The 27,093-nt window shown below is 37.9% G+C and overlaps 2 protein-coding genes across 3 annotated transcripts in view; one reads left to right on the forward strand and one right to left on the reverse strand.

Moving 5' to 3' along the window:
* si:ch211-87m7.1 overlaps positions 1–27,093 on the forward strand; it is a 272,159-nt gene that overhangs the window by 175,789 nt on the left and 69,277 nt on the right. The gene's annotated exons all lie outside the window — the stretch shown is intronic.
* Positions 1–27,093, reverse strand: part of LOC103911612 (interleukin-31 receptor subunit alpha) — a 36,248-nt gene that overhangs the window by 3,616 nt on the left and 5,539 nt on the right. The window contains exons 4-17 of one of the 2 annotated variants that reach the window (XM_073909980.1): positions 25,050–25,160; positions 21,753–21,867; positions 15,863–15,996; positions 15,149–15,285; positions 14,393–14,543; positions 12,207–12,289; positions 12,028–12,135; positions 10,708–10,816; positions 10,049–10,231; positions 7,653–7,751; positions 7,435–7,575; positions 4,140–4,280; positions 3,317–3,401; positions 315–396 (exon numbers count right to left, since the gene is read on the reverse strand). In XM_073909980.1, coding sequence (XP_073766081.1) covers positions 315–396; positions 3,317–3,401; positions 4,140–4,280; positions 7,435–7,575; positions 7,653–7,751; positions 10,049–10,231; positions 10,708–10,816; positions 12,028–12,135; positions 12,207–12,289; positions 14,393–14,543; positions 15,149–15,285; positions 15,863–15,996; positions 21,753–21,867; positions 25,050–25,160 — 1,679 coding nt within the window. Of the gene's footprint in view, positions 1–314; positions 397–2,368; positions 3,127–3,316; positions 3,402–4,139; positions 4,281–7,434; positions 7,576–7,652; positions 7,752–10,048; positions 10,232–10,707; positions 10,817–12,027; positions 12,136–12,206; positions 12,290–14,392; positions 14,544–15,148; positions 15,286–15,862; positions 15,997–21,752; positions 21,868–25,049; positions 25,161–27,093 lie in introns of those variants that run through there. The other variant, XM_073909981.1, reaches the window with a different exon arrangement.

The raw sequence follows: 27,093 nt of genomic DNA on the forward strand, positions 1-27,093 counted from the left end.
ACATACAAACACATACACACACAAGTGCACATACACTCATATACACACGTACAAACTCAGATAGATTAGTAAATACACACCTACAAAAAAGCAAACACACACACACACACACACACACACACACACACAAAGCTGAAGTGATGTTTAACAGAGGGAAGATTTATAGTTCGCAATAAATGTAAATCACATGTTTACATGTTAACAAACTGACATGTACACAACAGCATTTACTTGTGGTGTGTTTTTAAAAAGAGCCAATATAATAGTAGTGTTGTCTTCAATGATCATTAAAGCCGTGTGAGACTGAGTCAGACCTGCAGATGAGGGCTGAGGAGCCACCGACCAATCAGACTGAAGCGTGGGTTGGAGATGACCGGGAATAAATACTGCCTGCATCTGTGAACAACACAAGAACAGAGATTATTACACCACTCAGAGACTCAGTGGCTCAGTGGTCAGAAGTCTGGCCTCACAGCAAGAAGGTCCGGCTGGGTCAGTTGGTGTTTCTCTGTGGAGTTTGCATGTTCTCCCCGTGTTGGGGTGGGTTTCCTCCGGGTGCTCTGGTTTCCCCCACAGTGCAAACACATGCGCTATAGGGGAACTGATCAACTAAACTGGCCGTAGTGTATGAGTGTGAGTGTGTATGGGTGTTTCCCAGTACTGGGTTGCAGTTGGAAGGGCATCCGCTGTGTAAAACATATGCTGAAATAGTTGGTGGTTCATTCCACTGATGAATAAAGGGACCAAGCCGAAGGAAAATGAAGGAATGAATGAATTACACCACTCTCTGGATTCTGGAATACTGGACTCTGATTGGTCGATCATGACATTCTGAATTTTGTAATTCCCCAATAACAGTGCTCTGAAATGTGCATTTGTTATTGGATCATTCATTCATTTTCTTGTCGGCTTAGTCCCTTTATTAAATCCAGGGTCGCCACAGCGGAATGAACCGCCAACTTATCCAGCAAGTTTTTACGCAGCGATTGGCCTTCCAGCCGCAACCCATCTCCGGGAAACATCCACACACACATTCACACACTCATACACTACGGACATTTTAGCCTACCCAATTTTCCTGTACCGCATGTGTTTGGACTGTGGGGGAAACCGGAGCACCCGGAGGAAACCCACGCGAAGGCAGGGAGAACATGCAAACTCCACACAGAAACGCCAACTGAGCCGAGGTTAGAACCAGCGACCTTCTTGCTGTGAGGCGACAGCACTACCTACTGCACCACTGCCTCGCCTTGTTATTGGATGTTTGATGTAATCTCAAATGAAACATGACGAGAGGGCGGGGTATATCAGACACTAGAGAGCATTTGATTGGCCAGAAGATTTGATGAGAACTTAAAGAAAGACGTGACCTTAAAATATATATCATTTATCCATTATCTATTTTGCAAACTTTGTCACTGTTTTGGAGACACTAGATTACTTAAGGCTAACATACTGATATTGACATCTAATAAAGCATTATTTTAATTTCATGGGACCTAAACCTAATAAAAAAGCTCATCCAAGTACTACCAATATCTTGGCCATTACCGAATATATAATAGATATAATCAAAAAGCAAACTGAGCATGTGCGCAGAAAAAAATAAAAATACGCCCTGCTCCAGCTTAACGCTGACGTGCTGCTCTGCTCCCAGTGCAACTCCCGGTTGTCGAAAAAATAGCCACGCTGCGCTCATGCTGCTCATGTGTTGTCAAACTGGCGTAACAGTGCTTTATGCAGTGTCGGCACGCAGTGAGTTTTGCAAGTCGACAAAACAAAGTTGAAATAATATGTTGGTGATTAGACTAAGCATGGCTCCTGATAGTTTTTTGTATGAAGCAAAAAGAAGCGATGAGTCGGGGAGGCAAGACTTATTAAACCTCATTCTTGGCCATGAGTTGGGTTTCTATAAAACATTTTTTTTTGTTCTAGAATTGTTTATAGAATTTCATTCTAATGAAATTAAAATTCATGCAAAAGATTTCTTAAATTATCTTAGCATCACTTCAGATGTGTCTTTATATTGTTTTCCAGTTACATTTAGGATTATTTTTGTTATTTATTTAGAATATTAATAGTATAACAACAATAATGCTGTTATTTATTTATAATTCTATATGTTTTGTTTCATTAATATATATACACATATATATATTTACACAAAAGTTCTGTCTGGTACTTGAATCTGATTGGCTGATAGCCGTGCGATATTTCGCCAGTAACATCACACAAAGGCCTCTTCACCTCTGTGTATTACTCCGCCCACATACAGCAAGCAACAAGCAGGCTACAGTTTGACAAATATTACTGCTGTTCGACAGCAAAATGTACTTTTGAGGCTTTTTAGTGGAGAATGTAGTTGTTTAGATTGCAACTGTGCAGTTTATTTGTAAGAATAGTGCTTATTTTAAAATATTGACAATTTCAGAGAGCTCATCGACGTCCTTAGACAGTTGACGTTGTCTATCCACAAGATGGTGCCAGAAGCGCATAATAAGCCCTTGCTCAGTGTGTTTTCTTGAGCGTGAATTAAAAAGCTGAAAAACAGAAGCCTTGTGGTCTTTAAGATGGACCAGATAGAGTCAATAAGAAGCAGCGAATAAGAAGCTGGATTCAGCCTTGTCCCTCCTTATCGCAAACACAACAGCAGTCTGGTAAGTTAGTATATACTTTTCAACATATTCACACACAAGATCCACCCATACGGCTGTCAGTAAAGGACCTCACACACGCATACGCATACGCACACACACACACACACTCACACACACAGAGTTTGTCACAGGGGCATGAATGAAATGTTCATGAGTGAAAGTGAAACTGCCGAACTGCAGTTAAAGTCAGCCAAAATTACAGGAAACTCTTATATTACAGCACCTGTCGTAAACACTTTAATTATATTATTGTCAATTAAGGCAGATAACTAGACTACAGATGTCCATGTAAGTGTAGTCAGTCGTGTTTTCGAAGTAAGTGAAAGATCCAGAAGGGCGTCCTGCTGATTTGATTCAGAAGGGCACTTGTTTGTCAGACGGCTCACCGGTCAGGTATACATCCGCGCTCAAATATCAAGGCGAAAGTCACCATAGCTTGCGTAGAATAGATCCAGCTCCCAACACAACTCTGAGAATAGATTAACAGCCATATTTTTAATCGCATGATAAGAGTCTCGTGTTAACACAGCACATTAACGCTGATAACGGCCCACCACTAATATATATATATATCAGTTTCAGGTTATGTTTTAGTGTTGGTAACATCCCTCATTGTCCCACAGTTAGTGTTGTGTTTTCAGTGTATGTGATGATCTTACATGCTCCTGGTGAACACGGAGAAAATCCCACAGATGAGGAGCAGCAGGAGCACCGGCACAGCGAACCGCAGCGCATCCTCATAATCTGCAGATCAATATAGAAGGAGTCATGTGATCATTTCATAATAACACTTGTATTGTGTATTGTTCAAATGGACTCCTCTGGTGATATTGGTGCTGTTTTTGCACCATTGACTTCCATTATAATCCTATTTATTGATTGCAAAGCCATGACAGCAGATAATCCTGCATTCGTAATTGTTGCTGGTTTCTGTGTGGATTAGAGGCTCTTAATATAGTTGTGTGTCAGCAGTGTGTGAATCCAGCCAGTGAACATGAATGAAGTGTGTTTGTTATAATCAGACTTGATGAATTAAACACTTTGATTGACATTCTGCCTTTGTACGGGTCATCAGAGGGGGAAAGCCCCGCCTACAAGACATTTGAAGGCTTCACTAGGGTAATTAGGGTAAAGTTAGGGTAATTAGGCAAGTCGTTGTATAACAGTGGTTTGTTCTGGAGACAATCCAACACTAATATTGCTGAAGGGGCGAATAATATTGACCTTAACATGCCTTAAAAACTATTAAGAACTGCTTTTATTCTAGCCCAAATAAAACAAGTAAGACTTTCTCCAGAAGAACAAATATTATAGAAAATACTGTGAACAACTCCTGAATCTGGTTAACATCATTTAGGAAATATTTGAAAAATAGATAAAAACTTCACAGGAGGGCGAATCATTCTGACTTCAGTTGTGTATAGTGGTTTAATCTGATGGGAGTCTGCTCTGTGTGAGCAGGTTGTAGGCGGCTCATCTTACCCAGCAGGAGTGTGTGGACGTCCAGAGTGGCCCGGGTGAAGTTCACAGCTGTAGTTTCTGCACGGATGAAGACGGAGTACTGTGTGTTCGGCTGAAGATTGAGGAACCAGTGCTGCTGTTGATCAGGAAACACCGACACCGCTGAGAGAATAGACACAGTTTCCATCAGATGTATAGACCTTTTTCTTGGAACGCAAAATTACCCATGATGCTTTGCGTGTATGTGCAAGGAGAATGCAAAGAACCTCCGGTCGGCAGCTGATGCGTGTAAACAGTCACATCTGGACAGCTTTGAAACGATAGTTTTACTCTATTTTACCTGCTTTTATCCTCTTTGAGCTAATACTGTTGTCCATCAGCAGCATCTCCTGGACTGATCATTTACAGAAATGTGATCTAATAGGATGGAAAACAGCTGCTGTGAGGCGTTTTCCCCTCGCTGTCAGACGGCATCTTCTGCAGTTTAAATGAAGCCTCGTCATCGCTAAAGTCAACATTTTCTTTATTTCAAATATATAACCAGCCCAAACTAATGTAGCTCACCAAAATGTTTGACACACACACGTAGCCTGTACTGTGCCACTGACACACTGATTTAATAACTGTGACAAAGTGAAAATATAGGCGAGTGTCATTTCACATGACAGAAAAACACAAACCGTGGTGAAAACAACACACGAAATAAAACACAAACGGCTCGCGATTACAATGAACAGCAAATCAGCAGCAGAGGATCAATAACAGACTTTTATTGCTCATTTATGTAAATTAAACGACTTTCATACCTGTTAAGTTTCATGCCAGTACTCTGGTTCTTCTCTCTCTCTCTCTCTCTCTCTGTGTGAGCCTGTGTGTGTGTGTGTGTGTGTGTGTGTTAAAGAGCTAACAGCTGACAGGCCGGGAACACACACACACACACTAGCTGCGTCCCAAATGGCACACTATACACTATGCACTCATGCACTATGTACTTATGCACTTACACACTCAACAGGATAGTATATGTATGTAGTGCTGTCCCAAATGGCACACTAATGTTTTTTTTCTAAGCGGAAATTCAAACTGTTTCCCTGATGACGTTTGACGGTTGCCAAATCAGTGAAATAAACAACAGAATTATCAAATAATACCTGCCGTGAGTATAACCGCATTCACCATCGGGAGGCGCTATAATCACTCTCGTAGGAGAATTTTGCTTTCACCATCCAAAATAAATAAAGTTATTCAACATGTGCGTCTGATAGCTCCGCCCCTTCCGCTACGTAAGCAAACATGTGGTCGTTGAGTGCGTGAAGTGTCCATTCCACACTTCATTTTAGCGGCTGAATGAGTGCATCATCCGGGTAATTAAAGTGCACTTATTATTTTTAGAGTTTTCAGTGTGAACACACTACTTACACTATTTATACTACAAAATGGCGTAGAATAGTGCATAAGTATGCGATTTGGGACGCAGCTAAAGTATTTCTGACGGCAGACACGTGAACTAGGAGAACGTTTTTCTCGTATTTCTGACGGGCTTGAACCACATGTGACAGATTATAACGGCTTTAACAAAAACATTTCTAAGTTGTGTGTCACAAAAACACTCTGTTATCCATTAAAAACGTCATTGAAACCCATTTTCGGAGAGCAAATTACCAGTTGTACACGCTGTGAACAGAAGTTTTTAGCATTCTACCGGAAGACGCTGGTCGCTATGGCGCCCTCCATGCAGCAGCCATGAAAAAGCTCTATAGCCAAAACTGTATTACTGCATAAAGCATCAGTGAATAAAGCAGCTTCTCCATCAGTGCTGCACAGAAGAGCATCAGCTCCTGCACTGATATCGCTGAGAGGAGTGTAGTGTGCGGCACTGTTGGGATTCTCCACTGCGGTGTTTGTTCTCCTCTAATAAATGAGCTGTGCCTCAGAACACCAAGACCAAACGTGATGAACGCGGTGGCTTTTGGGGGAGTGAGACGAGAGTGCAGACTGATGATCAAGACAGTTCTGGAGGGAATACTAATAGGTAGGGGTGTAACGATTTATCGTTGTACGATTTATTGCGATGCAAAAATGTCTCGATATGCATGGTGGCGTTATGACGATTTGATTACGATATGACGTCCGTTTTCTCTTATTAGTTGAGCTGTTTGCACGTGAGCTACGTTCCACCTGCTGTCGCACGAGAGTTCAGATTGCAGCAGCAGTAATGTTAGCAGACCAAGATGAGTGGAGCTGAAATAGAGGATGGCCCATCCTCTCAAAATCAGACGTCTGGCAACATTTCGGTTGTACAGTCGTTGCTTTAGACTCGTCCGCTTTTTGACACGCATACTGGGTCAAACATCCTAAGTTTTGCAGTCTTCACAGTGTTTACATACTTTGCACAGCGACAGGGAAACCTCCTAATGGTGTTGAAAGAGTCACATACTGTATTTATAAGGTACAATTCACCCTAAAATATCATTCTGTCTTCATATAATGATGTATTGGCGGCCGCAAAATCACACATGACGTGAGCTGACTGTGAGCTGTTACTACAGAGGGCGGACTGATAGACGCGCGCGTATGGCAAGCCGTTTTAGCATTTAAACCTTTGTTCTGACTATCCATAAATATATTTAGAGATATCTCTAATTATATTTTGACTAGTCATAATTATAATTCGACTAGTCAGAATGACAATTAGAGATATCTGCAATTACAATTGTACTAGTATGAAATCAGATTGGAGATATCTGCAAATATATTATGACTAGTCATATTCCTCCATTGACTTCCATTGAAAAATATTTGCAGATATCTCTAAATGAGTTGACTAGTCACAATTGTAATTAGAGATATCTCTAAATGAATTTAATTAAATATGAATTAAATACCTGAAAATGTGGATTTTTTTTTTTGCACACACAAAAAACGCAAGTGACCAAGCAAAGCCTTAAGCTCTCACTGTTAAATTCAATTGAATAGAAAGCTTATTTTTTTACACCTTTACTTAAATTGTTCCTTAATTTTGTCTCTGTCATTTCAATAATATTTTTAAGAAGTTTTTAAATTGTTTTATTTTCCAGAGACAGGCCTGTTTAATTTATTTTCTTAAAGAAGGTTCAGTTTAACAAGTTGAAACAAAAGAAATACATAAAAAATAGTTTACTTGGTAAAATTTGCATTTCAGTTTAATTTTCTATTTTTATTCCAAATATCGAGATACATATCGAATCGTGAACATTATATCGTGATACACATCGTATCGTGAGCTGAGTGTATCGTTACACCCCTACTAATAGGAGAAGAACACTGAAGCACTCACTGTGTGTGTCCTGCGGGCCGCTGAGCTCCAGATGATACTGACGAACATTAACACTGCTGTTCACCTGCTGCCACGACCACTGCACACACACTGCAGAGCTGGACACACTCGCCACTGACAGCAGCTGAAGATTGAGAAGAGCTGCACACACACACTTACAGACATTGACAAACACACTCACCACTGACATACACAGCGTGTGTGTGATGGTGATTTACCGCCATGCTGCAGATCAGCAGAGATGGAGGACGGAGGCCCGCAGACACGCTCACACACTGGAAACACACTGATGCTGTAAACCTGCTGCTGTCTGACATCTGAGAACACGAACACACACACACACACACACACACACACACACACACACACACACACACACAGCTCAGTTCCAGAAAAAAACAATTGCAATTCAAGAAATCTGTACAGTGCATCTGTAAAGTATTGATAGCGCTTCACTTTTTCCACATTGTTTTATGTTCCAGTTAGAGATCTGAGCTGGACTAAATTTTGAATCCCGCTCCCACCAGGTTTTAGCCCGAACTTTTATTTGTTGTCCCGCTGCACAACCCGCCCAGTTTTCTACCCGCCGCACCTGTTCCTGCTTACAAGCGGGAGGGAGAACAAAACCGAAAACCACCCAGCTATACAGTCCAGACAGCCAGTGTGTATAAACACACACACACACACATAAGCACCAAGCAAGTGACACACACACATAGGCATCACCATACACACACACACACACACACACACACACACACACACACACACACACAGAGCAACAAACAAGTCTTATTCACACACATACACACATATGCTCAGGAGTCGGGAGCGATATTGTTAGACTGCTAGCTCCCGTCCAAAATTTAACCAGTTAGCGACCGCTCATGCGCTTTAATCAGAAATTTATACCAGCGCCGCAGAAATCTGGTCGGGTCCAACGGCTCCCGAATGCAGACCTCTAGTTCCAGCCTTATTCCAAAATGGATTCAATTGATGTATTTCCTCAACATTCTACACACAATCCCCCATAATGACATTGTGAAGAAAGAGTTTTTGAAATTGTTGCAGATTCATTAAACAGAAAAACCCTGTAAAATAAGATGTACATCAGTGTTCTCAGCCTTTGGCGTGAAGCTCTAAATGGAGATCAGGTTCATTCTGTCTCCACACATCCTTGAGATGCTTCAGCCGCTTCATTGGAGTTCACCTGTGCTCAATTCAGCTGATGGACATGATCTGATCAGGCATACACCTGTCTATATAAGAGCCCAGGGTTGACAGTGCATGACAAAGCACAAACCAAGCATGAAGACAAAGGAATTGTCTGTAGACCTCAGAGACAGGATTGTCTGGAGGCACAAGGCTGGGGAAGCTTACAGAAACATTTCTGCTGCTCTGAAAGCTCCAGTTTGCACAGCGGCCTCCATCATCCGTCAGTGGAACATGTTTAACCAGCAGGACTCTTCCTAGAGCTGGCCGGCCATCTAAGCTGAGTGATCAGGGGGAGAAGAGCCTCAGTCAGGGAGGTGATCAATAACCCGATGTTCACTCTGTCTGAGCTCCAGTGTTCTTCTGTGGAGAGAGGATAAGCTTACAGAAGGACAACCATCTGTGCAGCAATCCACCAATCAGGCATCTGTATGGTAGAGCGGGCAGACGGAAGACACTCCCCGCCTGGAGTTTGCTATCTGCAGGACTCTCAGAGCATCAGAAACTAAACTCTCTGCTCTGATGAGACTCAAACTGAACTGTTTGGAGTGAACGCCAGGCGTTACGTTTGGAGAACAGCAGGCGGCGCTCATCAGCAGGCTAACAGCATCCCTACAGTGAAGCATGGTGGTGTTGGCATCATGCTGTGGGGATGTGTTTCAGCAGCAGGAGCTGGAAGACTAGTCAGGATAGAGGGAAAGATGAATGCAGCGATGTACAGAGACATCCTGAATGAAGACCTGCACAAGAGTGCTCTCCACCTCAGACTGAGGCGACGCTTCATCTTCCAGCAGGACAATGACCCAAAGCACACCGCCAACATATCAATGCAGCGGCACAACAACAACTCGGTGAATGTCCTTGAGTGGCCCAGCCAGAGCCCAGACCTAAATCCTATTGAGCATCTCTGGATAGATCTGAAAATGGCTGCACACCGTCGCTTCCCATCCAACCTGATAGAGCGTGAGAGGTGCTGCAAAGAGGAACGGGCAGAAATTCCCAAAGACAGCTGTGCAGAGGTTGTGCATCATATTCAGAAAGACTTGAGGCTGTAATCACTGCCAGAGGTGCATCAACAAAGTGTTGAGTAAAGGCTGTGAATACTGATGTACATCTGATGTTTCACACAAAAAGCCATATACCAAATGCCATAAATCTACTATATATATATCATAGAACAATTGAACTTATTAAATCAATGCAGTGCATTGATCATATTTTGATTTGAACATATTTTAAACAAAAACTCACGTCACTAAATCATTACCTTTATTTCTTATTTTATTACAAAATGTGCTATAATCAATAATGTTTTTACATCACGGCTGGTTGTATAAGGTTATATAAGTTTTTCACTGCATATTACGGTGTATGTGACAAATAAAAACATAATAAAAACTACCTGTGATGGCGCTGCTGAATGTGGATCTGTTGACTCTCCTCCAGTGTGTGTGTTCAGGGTTTGAGGCTTCGCTCCACTGGATGGCGAATTCACTGAGGTTTACCGCGGTAAACTCTCCATCCCAGCGAACCCGCAGGGAAGAGCCGTCAGAGTAAACCCAGAGAGACCTGAGAGCACACACACCTGACACACACACACATGCAAATGCTTTTCTTACTTACAGCTTTTGTCCAAATATCTTACAATTCTGAAATTATGAAGCATTTTTTAGACAAGAATATAGTGTTGTTTTCAGAAATAATGAGTCAAAATGAAGTGAGTTTTACTTAAAACAAGCAAAATAATCAGACAATAGAGTGAGCAAATTAATCTTATTTACAATTTTACGTTTCTTCCCTGATTGGTAGATTATTGTGCTTGTTTTAAGGAAAAACTCACTTCATTTTGACTCATTTCTGTAAACAAGAAAATATTAAATATAATTATTTTCATGCATGTGTGTTCTGGTTATCTAACAGGTGTGTGTGTGTGTGTGTGTGTGTGTGTGTGTGTGTGTGTGTGTGATTTTTGCAGTCTTTCCCACCATGTGTGTGTGTGTGATCATCATGTGTGCAGTGTTTCTCATCATGTGTGTGTGTGTGATGTGTATTGTTTCTCACCATGCGTGTTTGAGGTGTGGAGTGTAAGCCAGCTGTAAGGTGAGCGTCCGGCGCTGTTAAACGCACACACCCTGACCTCATACTCCTCCATCATCACCGGCACAAACACCTGCAGGAGGAACAGCAGTAATGCAGACCATTTTACTAATGCACACACACACAGACACACACATGCATATTCATCAGCAGATCTGCATACGAGCATAAAGAGAGTGTTCATTCGCGGATCACGTGCAAACACCATTAATACAGTGATGATGAATGATTCGTAAAAAAAATTAAGTGAGGCAGACATCAATAATAAAAAAATCTTATTTTTTAATAATTAATCTTAATAATTATTAAATTATTATTAATTTACATTTACATTTAGTCATTTAGCAGACGCTTTTATCCAAAGCGACTTACAAATGAGGACAAGGAAGCAATTTTCACAACTAAGATCAACAATGAATAAGTGCTATAGGCAAGTTTCAGGTCTGTAAAGTCTAAGAAGGGAATTAATGACTTCAGTTACATAATTAATGACTTCAGTTACATAATCATCCTAACAGGTAAACAAAACAATGCAATACTAAAAAAAAAAAAAAAAAAAGGTATAATATATTATTAAATAAATATAAAAATGACATAAAATACAATAAAACAGCTTAACAAATAAAGTAAATAAGTTTTCAGTATCACCAAGATAAAATAAAAAATAATAAAACAACTTATAACATCTTTATAAAAAAATAAATAATAATACTAATAATAATCATAATAATGATAAAAATAATAATAATAATAATAATAACAATAATACTACTACTACTACTAGTTTTAAAAATAATAATAATAATAATAATAATAAAAATAATAATAATACTAATAATAACAACAATAACAATAATAACAACAACAACAATAATAATAAATAATAATAATAATGATGGTAATGATAATAATAATAATAATAAAATAATAATAATAATAATGATGATATTAATAATAATAATAATAATAATAATAATAATAATAATAATAATAATAATAATGATAATGATAATAATGATGATAATAATAATAATAATAATAATAATAATAATAATGATATTAATAATAATAATGATGATGATGATATTAATAATAATAATAATAATAATAATAATGATGATGATATTAATAATAATAATAATAATAATAATAATGATGATGATGATATTAATAATAATAATAATAATAATAATAATAATAATAATGATGATGATGATGATGATATTAACAACAATAATAATAATAATAATAATAATAATAATAATAATGAGTTTCTATTATTACCTTGAGGTCGGTGGTGTTGATGGTTTCCTTTAGTGAAGGGTGTCTGATGGGCATGTAGGAAACTTCATAACCCTGAATGATTCCTCCAGCTTCTCTGACCTCCAGAGCCTTCGCAAACACACCACATCATGACTATAACAATAATAAACACACAACACGCATATGTACTGTGTTTTTACCTTCCAGAGAAGCAGCAGCTGATGGGGGCCAGAGTTTACATCTGAAAACACGTAATAACTGAGAGCCGGAGACGCAGACGGACCTGAAAACACACATTTACACACACAAGTTTCAATAAGTTTCTCTTTGGCGTTGCAATGCATTTCTGTCTGATTATATTAATCACTTAGCATTCTTTTAACAATAAGTTATCTTTTTATTTATAATAATAAAAGTTTTGATGAGATTTTAATATGTGCTCCACCGGAAAAAGGTGGCCATCTCCAGGTTGGAGGAAAGTCTTGTGGTTTTGTTCACGAGTGAGGGAAGGATGGCCATGCCTTCCTTTGTAGGGTGGCAGGGTGCATACCTTATATATAGGGTGAGGAGCTCTGTCACCCGGGATGATCTCAGAGTAGAGTTGCTGCTCCTCCACATCCAGAGAAGTCAGCTGAGGTGGCTCGGGGATCTGTTTCAGATGCCTCCTGGACACCTACATAGAGAAGTGTTCCAGGCATGTCCCACCAGGAGGAGGCCTCTGGGAAGTCCCAGGACACGCTGGAGGGACTATGTCTCTAGGCTGGCCTGAGAATGCCTCGGGATCCCCCTGGAGGAGCTGGAGGAAGTGTCTGGGGAGAGGGAAGTCAGGGGTTCTCTCCTAAGACTGCTGCCCCCGCGACCCGGCCCCGGATAAGTGGATGAAAATGATGATGATGGTTTTAATAAACTTTATTATATAAAACGCCTTTAAAAAGCAGCAAAATTGTGCTTTCGTTTTATTCAATATATTTTTATACCCACAACAGTCTTTTTAAAAGTTAGTTTTGGGCTACATTTTTTTTTTACAGAAACTTACATCGAAGATCTCACTTATCTGGGGTCGAGTCACGGTGCAACAAGCTAAACCCCAGACTTTCTCAATCTTTCAGACACTACTCCAGGGGGATCATGAGGTGTTCCCAGGCAAGCTGAGAGACATACAGCAGTTCCTCTTGCGTGTCCTGAGTCTTCCCGAGGCCTACTGGCGATCAGACAAGCCTAAAACACCTCCCTCGGCAGGGTCAAGGAGGCATCTGAAACAGATGCTGAGCCACCAAACTGGCTTCTCTGGATGTGGAGGAGCAGCGGCTCTACTCAGAGCTTCTCCTGGGTGTCAGAGCTCCTCACCCTATCTATAAGAGTGCACCCTGCCAACATGCAGAAAAAACCCATTTCAGACGCTTGTATCAGAGATCTTGTCCTGTCAGTCATGACCCAAAGCTCATGACTATAGGTGAGAGTAGGAACGTAGATTGACCAGTAAATCGAGAGATTTGCCTTTCGGCTAAGCTCCATATATACCACAATGTACTGATGCATCGACCGCATTACTGCTGCACCAATCTGCCTGTCAATCTCACTCTCCATCCTTCCCTCACTCATGAACAAAACCCCAAGATACTTGAACTCCTCCACCTGTGGTAAGGACTCTCCTCCAACCTGGAGATGGCAGGCCACCCTTTTCAAGTCGATCCAAATGGCCTTGGACTTAGAGGTGCTGATTTTGCTCTCCAGTACCCTGGCATAGTCTCTTCCAGGAAGGCAGAGGAGTGTGTGAGTTCGCCCTATAGTTAAATACACCCTCCAGTCCCTCTTTTTAAAAATGGGAACCACCAACCCAGCTGCCCAGTGCAGAGGTGCTGTCCCCGACCTCCATGCGATATAGTAGAGGCTTGTCATCTGGGACAGCTCCACAATATCCAGAAACTTGAGATACGCAGGGTGCATCTCCTTCACACCTGTGTTAATATTTAACACTGTCCAGGTATTTTATCAGAAACTCTAAAAGAAATCTATACAGAACACTCCCTTATGATTATATTTATATATTTGGGTTGGAAACCATAAAATAACATAATATTTTCACAACAATAAAGTAACGTTCCCAGAACATTACAGAGTGGTTATTAAAAATAACCTTAAAAAACACATGCAGTACATTTAAAAAAAATAAATCCCAAAATGAAAGTCCTCTTAAAATAATTTTTTTGAGCATTAAAAAAATAATAACCAAACCAGAACCAAAATCTAACATTAGGGGAGGTTCTGTGTTTTCTGGGTGTTCATACAGCGCGCACACACACACGCTAACTGTCTTAATGTTACAGAAAGAGTCACTGAGGAAGAAATGATGAGGTAAAATGTGAATATACTGCAGTAAACTCACGTTTTTCAGCCGTCTTTACTCGCGTCTCGTCACTCCAGTCGCTCCAGCGGCCGAATCCATAAAAACAGGAGACGCTCAGATCATACACACTGAAAAACTGCAGACCCCTGAGCACACACACACACTCAGTGAAGACGCGGAAGCCTGCGGTCTGACACACACACACACACACACACACACACACACAAACACAAACACACGTGAGAACATGTAAGGATATGCTTCATCCGTATATCCTCATGTCATATAAATATATATATATGTAATGCATTGTGTGTGAAGACTTCACATGTTAACGTGAACTTAAATTCAAAGTTAAATGAAATAAAATAAAACAAAATAAAATGTATTTTCAAGAAATGCCTGGTATTTCCAACATGTGTCCAACATGCTTTTGTTTTAGGGCTAATAATATTAATAAAACAAAAAAAATAAAATAATAATAAAAATAAATAGATTTTACAAAAACTAATTTAATTAAATGATTAATAATAATAATAATAATAATAATAAATTAAACAAAAAACTAATTAATTAAATTAATTAATAATAATAGCAACATGAACAACAATAAATGCATTTTAAAAATAAAATAATACCAACCAAAATTGTACAAAAAAAATCCAATAAAATAAAGAAAATAACAAATAAATAAAAAGTTAAATTAAATAGTAACAATATACAAAAAAAATTAATTCAATAAAACAAAACTGCACAACTAAAATATATTTTCAAGAATTTTGCTGCATTTCCAACCTCCGTATAGGCCTCAGTGTTGAGCAGTTTATAGCGTATTCTGCATTCAGAGACTGGGTATTTCCCACTGCTGCAGCTTACAGAGACCGACGTTTCACTGACGCTTACAGACGTGATGTTCGGTCGAGGAGCTTGAACTACAGCAAACACAAGCACAAAAACACACACAAACACACAAATTATATATATATATATATATATATATATATATATATATATATATATATATATATATATATATATACCCACTATCTACTGTTTATTTATTCCCAATTTCTCTTTAATGGAGAGGAGATTTCTCCAACACATTTCTAATCGTAATAGTGTTAATAACTCATCTCTAATAACTGATCTATTTTCTCTTTGCCATGATGACAGTAAATAATATTAGACTAGATATTCTTCAAGACACTTCTATACAGCTTAAAGTGACATGTAAAGGCTTCACTAGGGTAATTAGGGTAAAGTTAGGGTAATTAGGCAAGTCATTGAATAACAATGGTTTACTCTGGATACAATCCAACACTAATATTGCTGAAGGGGGCGAATAATATTGACCTTAAAATGGCTTTAAAACTGTTAAAAAGAAAGAATAAAAACATAAAAAGGGAATACTTTGAAAAATTCGTGTAACTTTTAACAACATTGGGAAACATTTGAAAAGAATATCTGTCATACTCATCATCATAAATAAATAACAAAATCATAATCCACCTATATCCTCCATGAGCAGCGGATAGGGGTGAGAGAACATCTCCTTCTGGGTCAACAAATCCTTAGTTTTAATAATTAAAAAGAAGCTGGAGAGCACATTTAATATGGATGGACAGTCGTCCACGTCTTCAGCTCTGAAAAACACAAGCCACAAAAGCATAAATAAATGTAATAATTATATAAATGTGTTTATCTTTTGGCATGTCTTGTATTTCCAACCTGTTTCCATTGCTCCGTATTTGCGTCAGGGCTAATAAGCTGGACAGAACTGGAGATATGTGCCTTATAAAAATAGTAATTTATCTCAATGTTATTTTATATTATATTATTAATACATTTTTAAAAACTCAAATATATTTTTAACGAGTAAACATTTATTTATTTATTTATTTTATTTATTTATTTTCATGGACACATAATTTAGACAAAACTGGAGGTATATGACTTTATCATTATATTATTACAAAATATGAAATTAAACTATAAATGAATAAGTATTTTCGATTAGCATTTAAATTTGTATTTGCTTCAGGACTAATAATTTAGAACAAACTGGATATATTTTATTTATTAATTATAATTTCTAAGCGTAAAATAAAATAAAAGAAAATAGTTAAAAATTTAATCAAATAAAATCACAACTCAAACGTATTTTCAATATGTATTTCAGTTTATAAAATAAATAAATATTAATAAAAGTTTAATTTAATTAAATCAAAATAATTAAATTAAATTTCAGATCAAATGTCTTCTATATTTGCATTTTAATTTATTAAAATAAATTTAAACAACAAAATATTTATTTTAATAAAATCCTAGCTCAAATTTATTTTCAATAAGCATTTCAATTTATAAAATAAAAAATTTAATTAAATTAATAAAAATTTAATTAAATTTAATTTAATTAAATAAAAATAATTAAATTAAATTACAGATCAAATGTATTCTATATTAGCATTTTAATTTATTAGATTAAATTAAATTAATAAAAAAATATATTAAATGAAATCCCAGCTCAAATGCAGTTTCAATTTACATTTCATTTTTTTTTTTTATAAATTTCTTAAATTAAATCACAGCTCAAATGTATTTTAATTTTTATGTCAATTTATAAAATGAAATAAAATAAAAGTTAATTTAATAAACTAAAATTACATACAATTAAATTAAAATGTATTCAATTAAATGACAACTCAAATGTATTTTCAATTTGCAATTTAATTTATTAAATCTTAAAAAAAAAAAAAACTTTTCCATAAAATAAAATCTCCTTCATTCTGAAGCTCTAACGCTGCTGCATTAGCGTTCTCTACCCCAAATACAGCTCGGACTCAAATACAGCTTCAGAACAGATATGAAGTTTTGAGTAATATGGGTGAAGAATCCCCAAATGCAGTTAGACAGAGATCGCATGACTCAGCAATTAACTTTGCTCTGAACAGAGGCTCAAGGCCGACTAGACAGTGGCATTCTGCTCCGATCGCAACAGAGATAAGAACATTGATTGTTGGAGACTCAATAATCAAAAATTTTAGGAGCAGAGATACCATGACATACTGCTTTCCTCATGCTACAGTTTCTGATATAAATAAAGAACTTGAGAACATATTAAGGAAACATGAGACTGCAAAACGGATTATTATCCATGTGGGGAAGAATGATATTCGGAAGGAGCAGTCAGAACTGCTCAAGAGAGATTTCTGTAAGCTTTTGGAAACAGTTGAAAGATTGAAAATTCAGCCGTTCATCAGTGGACCACTCCCTGCAAGAGGGACAAATATGTTTTCAAGGCTCCTTGGTCTAAATGCATGGCTACAGAAAACATGTAACATGAAAAGACTGAATTTCATCGACAACTTCAATCTCTTCTGGAACCAAAGACAGCTGTTTACATCAGACGGCCTTCATCCAAACAAGCTTGGTGCAAAAGTGCTGAAAGACAACATCCTCTTCTCCCTCCATCATCCATCAGCTGTGTATGCCACTGAACTGAATGACACACACACACCTAGCAAATGTCCGGATGACCACAGGACTTCAAATCAGCTCCTGAGTGGACTTGTGGCTGACGCATCCTACAAGGACAGAGATAACACCACGCAGCCACAACAACTGCCGATAACGGACAAACTGCCGTCTGCGCCCTGCACACTGAGCTCAACACATGCAGACTGTGATGCATCAGAACAGCATCAAGTCTCAGCACTCATTGATGATCCCCAGGAAAACAGCCAGGTAAACATATCTCAGCAGCCAGAAACCCCAGACCCACAGCCTCTGTCACCGGACACGTTCTCATTGTCATCTTGCTCGCCTCTCTTGGATTTTTCAAAAAAGATGGAGGAACTTGTGTGTGCTGGAACTAAACTCTCACACTCCATTGCTGCTAGCCCCCAGTTACCAACCAAAAGTCAGCAAGCCACACGCCCATCTCTAAGCCCACCTCGCCCTACACCTAGGAAAGGCCTCAGGTCTTTGCGACAGCGCCAGGTCCCAAAAAACACCTCATCTTTAGCTGGTGAACTTAAAAACTGCCATTGATGTGTCTCGGGGGCCTGCTTAGATAACAGTGTCTTTATCAGATGTTTACAGAACAAGCAGGAACCCAGTGTGTCTGCAGCTTTCTCTACGCAGATATGTGTCTTATTACGTGACAGAAAACCAAAGACTCTTTCAGACCGTATAGCAAATCATTCAAATCTGGTGTCTATTAAATGTAGATCTGAGACTTCTGTAGTGAAAACGACTAAAACTGTTAAGTTAGCACTTCTAAACATCAGATCACTCAATAATAAGTCACTTTTAGTCAATGATTTTATCAACACAAACTGCCTTGATTTTATGCTTTTAAATGAAACTTGGCTAGATGACAGTTGTAGCGCAGCAGTTCTGAATGAAGCAGCTCCTTTAAACTTTGACTTTTTGAGTGTTTGCAGAGTTAATAGGAGAGGTGGAGGCATCGCTGCCCTGTTTAAAGATGACTATGAATGTAAACAAGTGTCATTTGGTGACTATTTGTCTTTTGAATATCTGAGTATAGCACTAAAAGGGTCTCCACGCATCTTACTGATCATTATCTACAGACCTCCAAAATATTCTCCAGCTTTTATTGATGATTTTACAGAGCTTTTATCAATAGTAACATCTGAATATGATTATTTTAGTATTGCTGGGGATTTTAATATTCACATTGATAATCCAGAAATCAATGCTGCAAAAGAACTGATGACTGTTTTTAACACTTTTGATCTGACTCAGCATGTTCAAGGACCCACACACAATCGTGGACACACTCTTGATCTACTTATAACTAAGGGTTTACACATTTCATCAACTGTTGTTAAGGATGTGGCACTATCTGATCATTTCTGTATCTTTTTTGATATATTGATCACTCCAGCTATTAAAGACAGATCTGTCTCTGTCAAAAAGAGATGCATAAATGAGAACACTAGTGAGCAGTTTATGAAGGCCATATCGCTAGCACCAAGTATATCTGCAGACTCTGTTGATTCTCTCCTTGATTTGTTTAATTCTAAAATTGAAAATGTAATAAATCACATCGCTCCTGTTAAAGTTAGGAAGAGAACTGGCAAAGAGAGAGTCCCTTGGAGAAACTCAAGAGCAGTCCAAATGAAGAAAAGACAATGCAGGAAAGCTGAGCGTATGTGGAGAAAGACGAAACTAGTAGTCCATTATAATATCTATAAAGACAGTCTTCATGCTTTTAATGTGGAACTAAAAACTGCTAGACAGACTTTCTTTTCAAACCTTATAAACAGCAACTTAAATAATGCTCGTACACTCTTTGCAACAGTAGAGAGGCTCACAAACCCCCCCAGTCAGATTCCAAGTGAGCTCCTCTCTGAAAGCAAATGTAATGAGTTTGCTCATTTCTTCACTGATAAGATCAATAATATCAGAAAGGCAATCAGCTCATCCAATCAGCCAAGTTGTGTCGATATCAAACAAGCTCAACCACAACTTAAGAAATCAGACATTATGTCTGATTTCATGGCAATTAACAGCAAAATCTTAGAAGAGATTGTGCAAGCTATGAAAACATCAACCTGCAGTCTTGACACGCTCCCCACATCATTCTTCAAAACAGTGTTTACCTGTTTAGAAATGGATCTCCTAAAAGTGGTAAATGATTCACTTCTCTCAGGGATTTTTCCAACCTCACTTAAAACTGCAGTTGTTAAACCCCTCTTGAAGAAGAGCAACCTGGATAACACCCTATTGAGCAATTACAGGCCAGTCTCAAATCTCCCTTTCATTGGCAAAATCATTGAAAAAGTTGTTTTTAACCAGGTTAACAAGTTCTTAAACTTCAGGGGGTGTTTAGACAATTTTCAATCTGGTTTCAGAGCACATCACAGTACAGAGAGCGCTCTTATAAAGATAATCAATGATATACGTCTAAACACAGATTCAGGTAAAATAACAGTGCTGGTATTGTTGAATCTCAGTGCTGCATTTGACACTGTCGATCACAGCATACTTCTGGATAGGCTGGAAAACTGGGTTGGGCTGTCTGGGACAGTCCTTAAATGGTTCAGATCTTACCTTGAAGGTAGAGGTTATCATGTCAGTATAGGTGACCATAGGTCGAGGTGGACACCCATGACATGTGGAGTCCCACAAGGCTCGATTCTGGCACCTCTCCTGTTCAACCTTTACATGCTCCCTCTGAGCCAAATAATGAGAAAGAACCAAATCTCCTACCACAGCTCTGCTGATGACACTCAGATCTACCTAGCCTTACTGCCTAATGACTACAGCCCCATTGACACCCTCTGCCAATGCATTGATGAAATTAAAAATTGGATGTGCCAAAATTTTCTTCAGTTAAACAAAGAGAAAACTGAAATGATTGTGTTTGGAAACAGAGATGAGGTTCTCAAGGTAAATGCGTACCTAGGCTCTAAAGGTCAAACGACAAAAAATAAGGTCAAGAATCTTGGTGTGACTCTGGAGTCAGATCTGAGTTTCAACAGTCATGTCAAAGCAGTCAGTAAATCAGCATACTATCATCTCAAAAACATAGCAAGAATCAGATGCTTTGTTTCCAGTGAAGACTTAGAGAAACTTGTTCATGCTTTTATCAGCAGCAGGGTGGATTACTGTAATGGACTCCTCACTGGTCTTCCTAAAAAGACAGTCAGACAGTTGCAGCTCATCCAGAATGCTGCAGCCAGAATTCTGACCAGAAGCAGGAAATCAGAGCACATCACACCTGTCCTCAGGTCTTTACACTGGCTGCCAGTTACTTTCAGAATAGATTTTAAAGTATTATTACTGGTCTATAAATCACTAAATGGCCTAGGACCTAAATACATCACAGATATGCTCACTCAATACAAACCTAACAGATCACTCAGATCATTAGGATCATATAAACTAGAAGTTCCAAGAGTTCAGTCTAAGCAGGGTGAATCTGCCTTCAGCCACTATGCTCCTCACTGCTGGAATCAGCTTCCAGAAATGATCAGATGTGCTCCAACATTAGGCACATTCAAATCAAGACTGAAAACACATCTGTTTAGCTGTGCCTTTACTGAATGAGCACTGTGCTGCGTCCGACAGATCGCACTATTATGTTTTTCGTTGTCTTTTTCATTCTTTTATAACCTATTTTAACTCATTTTAATTTGTTTTTATCTGTTTTTAATAATTTTTATTGTCTGCATTTTATGTTCCTAAACTTGTCTTTTTTATTCCTGTTTATGTAAAGCACTTTGAATTGCCACTGTGTATGAAATGTGCTATATAAATAAACTTGCCTTGCCTTGCCTTGCCTAATAAAACACACCACACGTTCACAAGCTGCAGATACAGACATGTCACTGAGGAAGAGCTGTGTGTGTGCATATATGTGTGTGTTTACTGGCTGAAAATGAAGCTGCTGCTGATCTCAGATCTGCTGTATCTAATCTGTGTCCATCTGCAGGTCAGTGAGCTCTCCTGGAACAGGAAGTGACAAGTGGTGTTCAGGAAGTTCTCTGGGGGAAGATAGAGAGAGTTTAGAGTTTAATGCTTCATTCAGCTTAAACAGACAACATTCACAAACAGACTGCTACTTACTGAGAGTTTAATAAGAGTTTTAGTCGTGTTTATAGTACAAATATCTAAATATTACAAAAGAATATAGAAATGAGTCAAAATTAAACCAGTCTTTCTTTAAAACAAGCAAAATAACCTACAACGCAAGCAAAATAATCTTGTTATTGGTTAAAAATAATATTATTTCATATACTAAATTGGCAGATTAGGCTTTAGTTTGATGGTCTGTGTGTTGAGTTTAAGTTACATTGCATCTACATGGCAACTAATCCTCATTAGATTTTCAGTAGACTGTTAGGTTGGGGTTAGTGTAAGCTGACATGTACTTGCAAAGTTTCTTATAGTCATCTAAATGTCTGTTTAGCAGCAGTATCTATGACAGTGTACTAATACTCAAATGCACCATCAAAATAAAGTGATTAGCAGATTACTTAGTTTTTCTTTTTCAAATATGAACAGATTCAGGAATTGTTCACAGTATTTCCGGGATGCCACGGTTCTCCATATAATATTGAACTGTACGGTACGACATTCACGGTTCAGTATGCGCTTGTGAATTGCGGTTTGTGGGTTTTGCGTTTAAATAATTTATATGTGTTTTATATCTCCCTGAATTAACTGTGTGTGCCTCTAAATCCATGAGCTGAGATGAGGAAACTCCTCCCCGCGAGTAAATATCCATCACTATGCTCTAAAGTTAGGGGGCGCTTGACCATCACTCCACACTTTAACATGGCGAGCGGCGGTGACGTGAGGCTGAGGCAACAGTACAAGGAAGCGCCGGAGAAGGGAGGCGGTAAGTATAATGCCAATAAAAGAAAAAACGGTGAACAAAAAATAACTGTACAAGCATTGTTTTACACGCATAACCATGACTGCACATCTGCAGCGCCATCACCCAGCAATATCACTGTCTGAAGGCAGGACAGCAGAGAAGGTAATACAGTCCTCCAAATAGCAACAATCCCTCGCTGAATCTGTCAACAAACATACCGAACTGGCTCCGAGAGACGCATAAAAATATCAAAGGCAGTGCGGGTGATTATTGCTGAAGCCGTTTAGGGTGATTGGAGATGTGGGCTTTTGTCATCTTATAAAAGCACTGGATCCACATTACAGACTACAGTCTGGCATTTATTTCAGCACCGAGATAATCAAGATGGGTTATTTATGTTACTGAAGTACAAATATGTTGATTTGAGTTTATCTGTATTAACTTCACATGTGTGTTTATTTTCAAAGTGCAGGATTTTATGTGTTCCCCAGTTTGTACATGGGCTACAGCAGCTGTGAGATTTCAGTGTTAGTTTTTTTTTTATTCCAATACACTAGAAACTAGTGCACTTTTCTGTGCTTTTAAGTAAAACAAAATGAGTTTGTTTTTTTTCACCTCTTACTGTTCCTTTTGCCTATAGAATAATAAAAAAAAAAACACACCTGACAAGCCATGAGAACGGAACCAAAAACCTTTTTGAAAAACCAAGGCATGTATTGAACCGTGGGCTAACTGTATTGTTGCATCCCTAATTTCCTCTAATATTTGTTCTTCTGGAGAAAGTCTGATTTGTTTTATTTCGGCTAGAATAAAAGCAGTTTTTAATAGTTTTAAAGCCATTTTAAGGTCAATATTATTCGCCCCTTCAGCAATATTAGTGTTAGATTGTCTCCCGAATAAACCACTGTTATACAATGACTTGCCTAATTATCCTAACCTTACCCTAATTACCCTAGTGAAGCCTTTACATGTCACTTTAAACTGAACACTAGTGTCTTGAAGAATATCTAGTCTAATATTATTTACTGTCATCATGGTGAAGAGAAATGAAATCAGTAGAGATTAGGGATGAAACAATATTGTAAACACCGTCATACCGCAATCGTAATTTTTTTTAATATTACCGTAGCCACATGACTCAATAAAACTATATTTCTGAGAAAAGTTTGCTTTGGCGAATGAAGTGAACGGGAGGTAGCGGGAACTACAATTCCCATCAGCCCAGGCGTGGCCATCATCCTTTGCGGTCTTTTGTCACAACAGATCCAGTTATGTGGAAATGGAGTGTGCTGCTAGTAGCGGGGAAGAAAAAGAGCTGGAAATGATCGAACCTAAAGCGGGTTTTAAATCGGATGTGTGGAAGCATTTCGGTTTCTTTTTTTAAAAGATATGAAAAAGGAGAAAAGGTGACAGACAAAGACAAAAACAGTATGCAGGCACTGCCAGACTGTGGTGAAATATAAGTCGGGGAATACGACTAAAAACAGTCATGGGGACTGCAGAACACAGCACACTTGTTAGATTGATACAGACATTGACTTGTACCGCAAAGAGACCTCTATCTCACTCATGGCTTGTCCTCTCAAGTGGGGGAAAGACAATGCACAACGTTACCCACTGCTGTCAACCTTGGCTAAATCATATTTCTCTGTCCCAGAAACCTCAGTCCCAAATGAGAGGGTTTATTTCTGTTGCAGGGGACATGCCCAGATCCCAGCTTTGACCAGATTATAGTTATATGATCATTTTCTTTAAAACCCATCTCTATCTGAGTGAGTGAGTGATTAAATGTTGAATGCGATGAGTTTTCAACAATACTAAATTGAAACTTTATTATATTATAATTGAATATTTCAATATATAATATTGAATATTTATTATATTTTTTTATATGGTTTAATAGTTTTTTGTTATTAAAATTGAAAAGTTGAAGTTCCTGTTTCGAAGCTTACAGATAGATGGCTAATTTGTATGTCATTGATATGTTCTGTGCTAAGGTAAATAAACACTTTTGGCACTTTTTTCGAGTATTTTCATTAGTTTTGTTTTTTCTGTAAATGATTCAATAAATACCGTACCGTGCCATTCATACCGAGGTATTACCGTACCGTGAAATTCTGATACCGTTACATCCCTAGTAGAGATGAGTTATTAACACTATTATGTTTAGAAATGTGTGGAAGGAAACAGAACTTATAAATAAAAATATTCAGGACTAATAATTCTGACTTCAACTGCACCTGAAAATGAACAGTAGTCTGTTACTTGACTTTTTATAGTGTAACAGTAACCTAATCACAGTAATTACTCTGTAAACTCAGGATGTTAAGTCATGTTCAATCATACCCGGAGCTGAATGAAGATCTGCTGGTGAATGCAGGCAGTCGGTGTCGGACGTCACACACACTTTCGGCTGTTTCTCACAATGCATCATGTCTGCACCGGTCACCGTCAGCTCTGGAAAATTCAATTCAGCTTTATTTGTACAGCACTTTTCACAATAAGTATTGTTTTAAAGCAGCTTTACTAAAGGTGCACATTATTGCCGTACAACCAAAATCAGAAAAGTGAAGGTTAATAATTAACATACAATGTAGAAAACATCATTTTGTGATCCATGTTATTATTCTTCCGCATTTATTTCTGCTTCTGAATTGCATTAAGGGATCTTGATCCTTCTTCCAATGACTTTTAACCTGTAAAAGTGTGTGTTCTGCACATGTGTAATGCTGTGCAGCGCTTTATTGTGTGTGCTGGTGTTGTATATTACACTACAGACTCCTTTTTCTGTTATTTTACACACTTAATCCTCTAGATATGATCTCTTATATGATTTCAAACCACTAAAATGTCAATTAAAGCCACTTTAGTAAAGTGTAGAGTTGAATATTCAACATCAGAAGTGGACAGAGCAGAGATCAACATCCCATAATGCAACTCACCACCACAAATAAACACTAAATAATGAAACTGCAACTCAGAAGCAGAAAGAAATGGGTAAAAATAAAATCATGAATCACAAAAATACAGAAAACTTTTATTTGTTTTTACAGTGTGGGCGTTATTTTAGTGTTTGGTTGTTTATTGCAACATCAGCATCTTTTTTCGATTACATGGCAAGATCAACATAGATAAAAACATCTTGCATAAGCAACATCTTAACAAATCAATAAGAGAGTGTACAAAAAATAACTATCATCATTTAAAATGCTCAGACTTTAGACTAAAGCTGAATGTGTTTCATTAATAAAATTAAACAATGAACACCACATCATTTATTCAACATTTACTGATAAATTATTAACATACAAATTCAGGCTTGCTAACATCAGCTAATATACTGAGATCACAAAATGAAGGACTTTACTTTTTCATTCACTAATGTTAAGAAACATGGATAAATACTTAATGTACTGTTCATTATTTGTTATATGTGGTAAACTAATGGACTGTTGATGTAAAGCACAGGTCTCAAACTGGATTCCTGGAGGGCCACAGCTCTGCAGTTTTGCTCCAACCCTAATCAAACACAGCTGATCAACTGATCAAGCTGTTCAAGACTACTAGACAATATTAAGCAGGTTGGAGCTAAACTATGCAGAGCTGCGGCCCTCCAGGAATTGAGTTTGAGACCATTGCTGTAAATTATGTCCTTTAAAAACATGAAATATGATTTTTCATCTTGATATACGATACATAATTAAACATTCTTCCTGGAGAGATATTTTAAAAGCATCCGTTAATGTACTCTCAGTATAAAACCATGGACTGTTTGTTTATGTATTTGACATGGACATCACAATTACACTGGACAACCAGATGCATTCGACTGGAACAATCTCCCTTCCCTTTTTAGATCAAATAAATCACTTCGTCTTTTTAGGGCTAATTTATTTTCTCTTCTGGAAACAACTTGTGAATGTTATTAAATTTGGCTCCAAATTAAATTAAATGTTTATTATTTATTTGCATATCAAATAGTTTGTACTTTTGATTATATGTTGTTGCTTATTTAGGCTTCGGGTTATGGGAAGTGTTTCAGGTGGAGTGTGCTGCTTGTTTGTTTGTTTGTCTTGTCAAGTGTATGTACTTTATGATGTGTTGTACTCTGTTTGATTTGTGAACTTTTAGGAACCCCCTGGAAAATGAGATGATTCATCTCAAGGGGCTATCCCACTCAATAAATTCAATTCAATTAGTTTAAGTCAGTGGTTCTCAAACTGTGGTACGTGTACCACTAGTGGTACGCGGGCTTTCTTCTAGTGGTACACGGAGGAATGAAATATCTCATGTACATGCTACAAATGATTAAATTTTTTTTTTTAAATTATGTATATAATATGCCATATATTATATATAGGCTATATTTCTGAGGTAATCTGCCAGGTTT

Source organism: Danio rerio, chromosome 8, assembly GCF_049306965.1.
Source record: "Danio rerio strain Tuebingen ecotype United States chromosome 8, GRCz12tu, whole genome shotgun sequence".
In the NCBI taxonomy this organism is placed as follows: domain Eukaryota; kingdom Metazoa; phylum Chordata; class Actinopteri; order Cypriniformes; family Danionidae; genus Danio; species Danio rerio.